The following is a 7802-nucleotide window of genomic DNA, read 5'->3' as shown; positions in this document are numbered from 1 at the left end:
TAGCCTTAGATTAAGACTTTTGCCGACATTTGCATATCTACCATAGATAAGATATGAAAGTAAAAGTCAGACTCGATATGAATCTATGATAGGCTGTGTACAGAATAAATGATCCAGGCAGAGGTAGAAGATCATCGACGGCCTGATGAGATCTACCCGTCCAGATATGAACGCAGCTACAGCTAGCTTTAGCTTTCTCTCTGATGGAGGGTGCTGCTGCTGGAACATGGAGAGGAAAAGCAGCACGATGGAGTTACACCGCTGCTGATGTTGTGCTTTCAGTTGGGGATTATTTTCATCTGGTCCTTCCTTGCACGTAGCATCTGACCACTAAAGGGAGAGCACAGTACAGCACGATATGCAGTGAGTAACCATTCAACAGTCTTGTGTCTGCAAACTGATCAGTGATCACCTCCTCGGGATTCTCGCGCTAATCCAGTTAGTTAGCTCAAAGCTAGTTAGCCCAGTTAGCCCAATCATAGTTTAATGCTGCATCTTTATGGGTTGTTAAGATTAAATCGGACGGCACAAGCAGGTGTATTTTTCTCTTTTTTTTGTGGATTCCTGACTGTTTTACTATTACGTATAGCTATATTTCAGCCTCAAAGAGAGAGCCATAACTCGTTCAATTAACCCACTTGTTCCTTGTTAGCTGTAGCCTGGTGTAAATATGCTATATTCATTTATATAAGATTAATTCTGCTAGATTTTTTTGTTTTCAGTTTTGTAGCATACACGTGCCTTCCTTCTTCCTAAGCACACAAGAGTTGGTGATAAGTCTGGATATTAATGATGAATCAATGCAATGACTGTGACCCTCTTCCTTTGCATGACATTTCCCTCCACCTCTCAGCTGTGCGTGATTGGTAACAGGATAGGTGGGCAGTTGGGCACCAAGTAAGAGTGGGCACCTCAGTGTAAAATTGGATTCCGCTACCGTATTTCCTCAAATGTAAAGAATTAGAACATGCTTAAACATTGGGACAATTACGGTCTAATATTTCTGCAATTTCTTTATCATTTTGGGGCATAACAGGGCTCGAAATTAACTTTTTTACTTGGTAGCACTGGCGCTACCAATTTCAGAATGAAGGATTCTTCAGAATGAAGGATTCTTGTTTATGATAAACAAGAAGTTGACGGATCAAATTAAGTGTGATAATGTACTGTGGATATTCACATCATGTATACTTTACATTAATTGATACTATTTTTTATTACAATTTGTAACTTTTTGGACAAAGATGCCCACTGCCCAGATGTCCCTAGTGCTCACCTATCCTGTACCCTGTGATTCTCCATTGACTAATTGACTTGGCTTCAATTGATGTCTCTCTTCCATTGTCTGACATTTCCCTCCACCTCTCAGCTGTGTGGTGAATCTCCATTGACTTGGTTGGTTCCACAGGTCATGAAGCGAGTACGCACTGAGCAGATCCAGTACACAGTGGCTCAGTACCTGAAGAGGAGGCAGTATGTGGACATGGAAGGTGCCCTGAAAGGGGCTAAACTCTTCCAGTCGCCAGAGGAGATGGCTGCCAACCTCACAGGTGGGTAGATATTGCCTCTCTAAAGTTGGAGCAACCCCATTTTGAGAACCACTGCAATATGGAAATCCGATCTATTAGCTTCTTTCCACCAAGGGTCGTAAGTTCTGCAGTCTTAACACACTAACTTAACTTTGAACAAATACCTTGTCCCACAATAAAAAAGGTGGTACTTAAAAGCTCAGAATTGTTCACTTGGCATAGAATCTAAATGTACATGAATGTGGCGACACTACTAAATGATTGAGCTTATCGCTCTTCGTGTCATTTTGTCTCTCTGCCCGAGCAGTGCAAACGGAGTCGGGGTGTGCCAACATCGTCTCTGCTGCACCTTGCCAGTCTGACCCTCAACAGTATGAGACACAGTTCTCCAGACTTCGTACCTTTCTCTCAGGTACTCCACCTAAATTATCGTATTGTTAGTTGGATCACAGCCTACTGTAAGTGAGGCCGTGATTGGTTTTTAAGCCAGTGCTCCTTGGCATGTTTTTGTTTAATTCTGCTCCCCCCCCTCCCCCATTTTAGAAACAGAGGTGCCCTGGGCCAAAGAGGTGAGCAGCATCCTCTATCCACTCTTTGTTTACCTTCACCTGGACATGGTGCGCTGTGGCCTGAAGTCAGCCGTCGACAGCTTCTACAGCCGCTTCCACGGTGCTTTCCTCCAGGACAGCGACCACCGCGCCACCGTGGAACAACTCCGCCACGTTCTCACCGCTCAGGACGTGACGGCCAACCCGAAGCTCAACGCCTTCCTGGAGCACAAGTACGTGGTCCACTTGACGGAGCCGGGCCACAGCTACTTGCTGCGCTACCTGCAGAGCGAGGACAACAGCGCCCTCTGCAGGGCCCTCAGCACCCACGTGCAGGTGGAGGTCACAGCATCGAGACGCACCGACTACCAGCTGTACGGGGTGGCCGGTGATCCCGTCACTGCCCCCAACTCCTCCTCCTGGGTGGCGGCAGACGGGGCAGAGGGAGGGGAGGGGGTAGACGTCCCCGCCGGGCTGCCGCAGAGCGAGGTGGCCCTGGAGGCCTTGCAGGACTGCATCAAGAAGGTGCGCGAGGGGCCGCCCTCGCTCACCACCGTGTGCTTCTATGCGTTCCATCACACGGAGCAACTCCTCAACACGGCGGAGGTGTCTGCCGACAGCAGGCTGCTGGCTGCGGGGTTCGACAGCTCCGCGGTGAAGCTGTGGAGCCTCAGGGCCAGGAAGCTGAAGGCCAAGCCACACAGGGCCGACGTTTCACATATCCACCTGGCCTGTGATTTACTGGAAGAGGAAGTGAGTATATTCATTGTAATGCCGATGCACAATGTATCTTTCTAAAACGGTTAGTCCCAATACTTGATTCTGATTGGCTGGTATCTCACGATAATCCACACCTTCAATCACTTTATATCATTCCCAGCTGATCCCGCAGCTCTGTAGCTGAACTGGGTAAGGGAAGCATTTGATGGCCTTACACACCCTGGCCGTGTGGCCGTCTAAGCACCGCCCGCGCTCATATGACATGTGTGGCCCCGGGCGGCCTCGTAAAAACTATTCCCCCGTCACAGATACTGGCCGAGTAAAAACAAGGAAGTGTGGCTCGCTCTGGTGGGCGCAAAGCGTAGCTACTTTTGTGACTAATAGTTTTATGAGGTTAATATTGCTATATGTTTGTAACCATTTTAGAAGAGCAATAAGCCATGCAAGGTCCCAGCTTACCAGGTATTTTATAATGGCTAACAGGGTCAGGGACCCTCCGCTACGCATCGTGTCTCACTATGCCTCTCAGCCATTATAAAATTATATAATTGTTGATGTTGCACACAGTATTGCAGAGTAATGCAGACCGTACCAACGGTCGCTACTTGTAGTGACATATAAACCTTTGGATAGTATTTATAATAAGTATTAATATATTAATCATGACTATGTGTTTCTACTATAGTGGTTATGAAGGTGACCATATAATCTTATAATTCTGTAATGCACTGTATGATTATTATATTATAATATGCACATAAGGAGCTGTCTTAATTGCATAAAATGTGAAATGGTTGACATCACTGTCGTTTTGTTCTCTCTGTCTATCATATAATAGTTGAAAGTTAATTAACAAACATAAATCTTAGTTTCTATGATGTGGGATATTGAGATGGTTAAAGATAAATGTTTGCAAGACTATAAATTGCCCGGTTAACTTAGCTAATTTCTCCTCAGGCGGATGAGGAAGACGGCAGTGAGATCAAGACCCTGCGTGGCCACAGCGGCCCGGTGTTCCGGACAGCCTTCCTCACGGACAGCTCTGGCCTGCTCTCCTGCTCAGAGGACACGTCCATCCGCTACTGGGACCTGGGCAGCTTCACCAACACGGCGCTCTACCAGGGCCACGCCTACCCGGTCTGGGACGTCAACGTCAGCCCCTGCAGCCTCTACTTCGCCAGCGGCTCGCAGGACCGCACGGCCCGCCTCTGGACGTTCTCCCGCACGTACCCGCTGCGGATCTACGCCGGCCACCTGGCTGACGTGGACTGCGTCAAGTTCCATCCCAACTCCAACTACTTGGCCACCGGCTCCACAGACAAGACTGTCCGCCTGTGGAGCACCCAGCAGGGGGCGTCTGTTCGCCTCTTCACAGGCCACCGCGGGCCTGTGCTGTCGCTGGCCTTCGCACCCAATGGGAAGTATCTGGCGTCGGCCGGCGAGGACCAGAGGGTGAAGCTGTGGGACTTGGCTTCAGGGACCTTGTTCAAAGACCTGCGGGGACACACGGACAGCGTCACCAGTCTGTCCTTCAGCCCGGACAGCAGCCTGGTGGCGTCGTCCTCCATGGACAACTCCGTCCGGGTGTGGGACATCCGGAACTCCCACAGCGGAGCCCCCTCGGACGGGTCGTCAGGCGAACTGGTGGGGCAGTACACTGGAAACACCAGCAACGTGCTCAATGTCCAGTTCATGGCCTGCAACCTGCTCCTGGTGACAGGAACGGCACAAGAAAAGACTGAACAGTAGCCAAAGGGAATTCTCATTTGTCAGGGCTCATTTGTTTTATGTTGAGAACAAACATTTATTTGGCTTTCTTTTGTCGTCATCCAACAGACTGTTTCTCTCTCATTCTCATGTTTTCTTCCCTGAGACGGGCACACAAAAAGCTTTGATTGCAGGTCTAACTAATCTGCCGGCCACCAGTCCACTTAATCTTTTTCGTAGAAAAAACGGTATCGTCACTTCTGAAGTCCAATGTTCACAGTTGATAAAGGCAGAGGCAAGAAAGCAACCAGGTGCTCGACGGAGACGTGCAGGTAGATACAAAATATAAAAATAGTAATAGTAAAAAGGTGCTCCTGGATCAATCGGGATAAGACCTCTATTGAAAAAAGGCGGAGATCCGGGCACACAAAATGGTTAAAAAGGAGAAGAATCTTTATTAAACCAACATGTTTTTACCTATACCGGTCTTCATCAGGGCTTCACAGTTGATAGTCGAGTATAATTCAAATACAGTGTCATTTCAATGTTTTTGCGGTATTTTATAGATGTCAAAGGTTTACAGCATTGGGATCTTAGCCTACCCTTTTCTGAACAACTAATTCTGTTGAACCGGGTCAATCGTAGACTGCTGTAGATTGCAACTGGGATCGTGGAAAGGTGTTCAAAACATAGTTTACTGTTCTCTCACGCACAATGTTATTATGATCAATGAAAAGTGCTTGTAGAAGTAACCGACAGTATACATATGTTAGGAGGTGAATGTGTCCTTCTCCAAAGGTGTCCTAGGCTCCAGGTTGACACTGTTGATCATTGCTGTTGTCAGGTTCTAAACTTATAGAATATGTTTTGCTTTTCAAGAATTTTGGAATAACAAACATTGACCTGTCATTTTATCATGTCACATGACCTGACATTATATTATGGTTCCAACATCATGAACCTCAAGTTGAAATACATAGCCTACTTGGTGGGGGAAATCATAAAATTTGGCTTTATGGTTTTTCCTATGACCGTAATATTAACATGATGTTGCTAGTTCATGCTGAACAGACATCCACAAAATTGCCAAAAGAAATGCGACAGAATGGAAATTTGTGTTCTGCTGTAAACTGGCACCTGGGGGTATTTAGTGTACAAAATATTATGACTGCCTAGTAGTACTATTGAAATACTATAGAATTATTGCCCTCGTTTTGCACAGTCCATGTTTCAAACATCCTTTCGTTAACTAGCTTCTTCCTTTTCATGGTTAAAGTGGACGTATATGGGGTGAAATCAATAAGTGATGCAGGTTTTCAACTCGTTAAGACGGATCGAGCAGGTCGTTGCTGTCGGGCAGAAACCTTGTATGTCCAAAACCATTGATTTTCAGGAAATGGGTAAAAGAACCTATAGAGGGTATGCGCCGCTGCACGTGACATCATCATAATACCCGGAAGTTATGCGGGATCACCTACTGAGTGGCAAAACATTTCTGGCTTTGACAGTCCATATATCATGAGTCCTATCTGATTGCATTAAACAACGTTAAACTCACTTTGCCACTCGATTTGCCACTTAGTTTATGCATGCGCATACCCTCAATACATCCAATGTAGTTATTATTTAGTGAAGTCAAAAGCTCTTATTGATAGGTTTTCATTGGTGAAATATTTATAAACCCACAGACTGAGTCTGAAGATCTTTCAACCTGGCATCCCTATTTTTGGGCAAGCAGTTTTTTTTCTTCCCAAAGAGCAAATGTAGCGGATCTACATCTATCCGTTAATGTTGGATGACACATTTATGAAAAACAAAATGTTGAAATATGGCTATTTCTGCCTGACAGCAATGAGGTGGTCTTACTATTCTGTACACTGAGTGTACACTGGTTATTATCATTAGTGACATAGCAGCTTAACCACTTAAACCCCAGCATCTGTACTGTGGGCAAAGCTTTTGCTGGAAGCTCGCAACCTGATGCGTTGCATTGCGTTGTGAGCTTGTCGATCAGCTACTTTCAGTAAAAGCTTTCCCCACAATAACGGAAAACATAAAAGACGCTAGTATAGACCATATTCAGATGCTGGCAATGTTGGCCTTTTGCATTGAAAACAGGTTGGCATTTCCATAGACTGAAAGGTAGACGCCTCCTTCCGCTCTGGGGCGTGTGTGTGTGTACTCAAGTGAGTGTAAGCTTCTGCATTGGTGCTTCACTAGTCTTGCATAGCCAGACAACTATTACGAGAGGCAACAGTCTGGCACCGTGAGACTAGTGCTTCACAGAAGTTTCCGCGTGCATCACAGAGCGGACGGTCGGGTCTGACAAGTCCCGGAAAAGACACGCTGTGATTGGCTGCGTGGCAGTGTGGGATAACGTGCCTTCCGGCGCACTTCCACCCTCACATTGATACAGGTTGCTCCATTGTAATTGCAGCGGCCAATGAGGCATCTATTTTTTTTATATATCTATGGGCATTTCATCACGTTAATGGCAAGATGGCCGCCGTGTGAATATGGCCTATAGAGCTGAGGGAGAAGCGTCACCATGTGTCTTCTCAAGGAACGTTCTAAAAAGAGGAAAAAGCGACTAAATAAATAATGGCTGTATTTTTCGCACAATTCTGCTATAGTGGCATTATTTGTGCAATGCTGAAAAGTGTAAATATATTTTTGTAATATCTTGCTTACTCTTTTTTTTCTATTTCAAGAGAATTGGCATTTGCTACAGTATATGTTGGTGTAAGAAGTATTGATAAAGTTCTTCAGTTTGATGTGGTCTTCCTTGTATGTTTTTATATGCCAACAGCCAGGTTATATACATACGCAGCACTGAGATTTTGGATAATACATTTATAAATTCAGTTGGCTCTGCCCCATGTAATCTTAAATTATCAGCCAGATTGAGACCTTTTATATAACTTTATTTTCAGACAGATTTTTGTCTGAAAATGAAGCAAAACTTTTGAGCCCCCTCTCAAAACAAGAAATAAAGTAACAATTTATCAGAATATAGTATGCTTCAATCTTTTTTTTTCTTTGTCAACATTATACCAGTATGCTGTGTCTGAAATCTGCTTGGATCAAAATGTCAATTTAACTATGATTGTACAAATGGACAAATGTGGTTCCATTTGTGCACTCAGTACAGACCCATAAGGTTCCATATGGAGCCCTTTTGGTCCCTAGACATGACATTGAGAACTATTTGTCTGTATTCCACAGTTCTGTCATAGGATCTTGATAATGTCGAAGAAATCTGTACTGTATTGATGAAAGTGCAGGAGAATCAAGAAGC

At 45.2% G+C, this 7802-nt stretch overlaps 1 protein-coding gene across 2 annotated transcripts; it reads left to right on the top strand.

Annotated features, from left to right (window-relative positions):
- Nucleotides 1-153: 153 nt before the first annotated feature.
- On the top strand, nt 154-7278 carry taf5l (TAF5-like RNA polymerase II, p300/CBP-associated factor (PCAF)-associated factor). 2 transcript variants are annotated; one of them, XM_079500072.1, is made up of 5 exons: nt 154-363; nt 1409-1550; nt 1837-1941; nt 2073-2830; nt 3755-7278. In XM_079500072.1, the coding sequence occupies exons 2-5, from the start codon at nt 1412-1414 to the stop codon at nt 4544-4546; spliced, it is 1794 nt and encodes a 597-aa protein (XP_079356198.1). In that variant the 5' UTR covers nt 154-363; nt 1409-1411; the 3' UTR covers nt 4547-7278. The 2 variants fall into 2 exon arrangements, with proteins under 2 accessions (XP_079356198.1, XP_079356199.1); XM_079500073.1 differs by having other exon boundaries at nt 1370-1550.
- Nucleotides 7279-7802: the final 524 nt, after the last annotated feature.

This window comes from Electrona antarctica (genome assembly GCF_951216825.1).
Source record: "Electrona antarctica genome assembly, chromosome: 4".
NCBI lineage: Eukaryota > Metazoa > Chordata > Actinopteri > Myctophiformes > Myctophidae > Electrona > Electrona antarctica.
Note: the sequence above shows the minus strand (reverse complement) of the source record. Positions and strands in the feature narration are given on the sequence as shown.

Bases quoted from the DNA above. Each gene is read 5' to 3' on its own strand.
- taf5l (XM_079500072.1), top strand. From the start codon at position 1,412: ATGAAGCGAGTACGCACTGAGCAGATCCAGTACACAGTGGCTCAGTAC. The intron at 1,551-1,836 runs GTGGGTAGATAT...CTGCCCGAGCAG, and splicing joins GATGGCTGCCAACCTCACAG to TGCAAACGGAGTCGGGGTGT. The intron at 1,942-2,072 runs GTACTCCACCTA...CCCCCATTTTAG, and splicing joins ACTTCGTACCTTTCTCTCAG to AAACAGAGGTGCCCTGGGCC.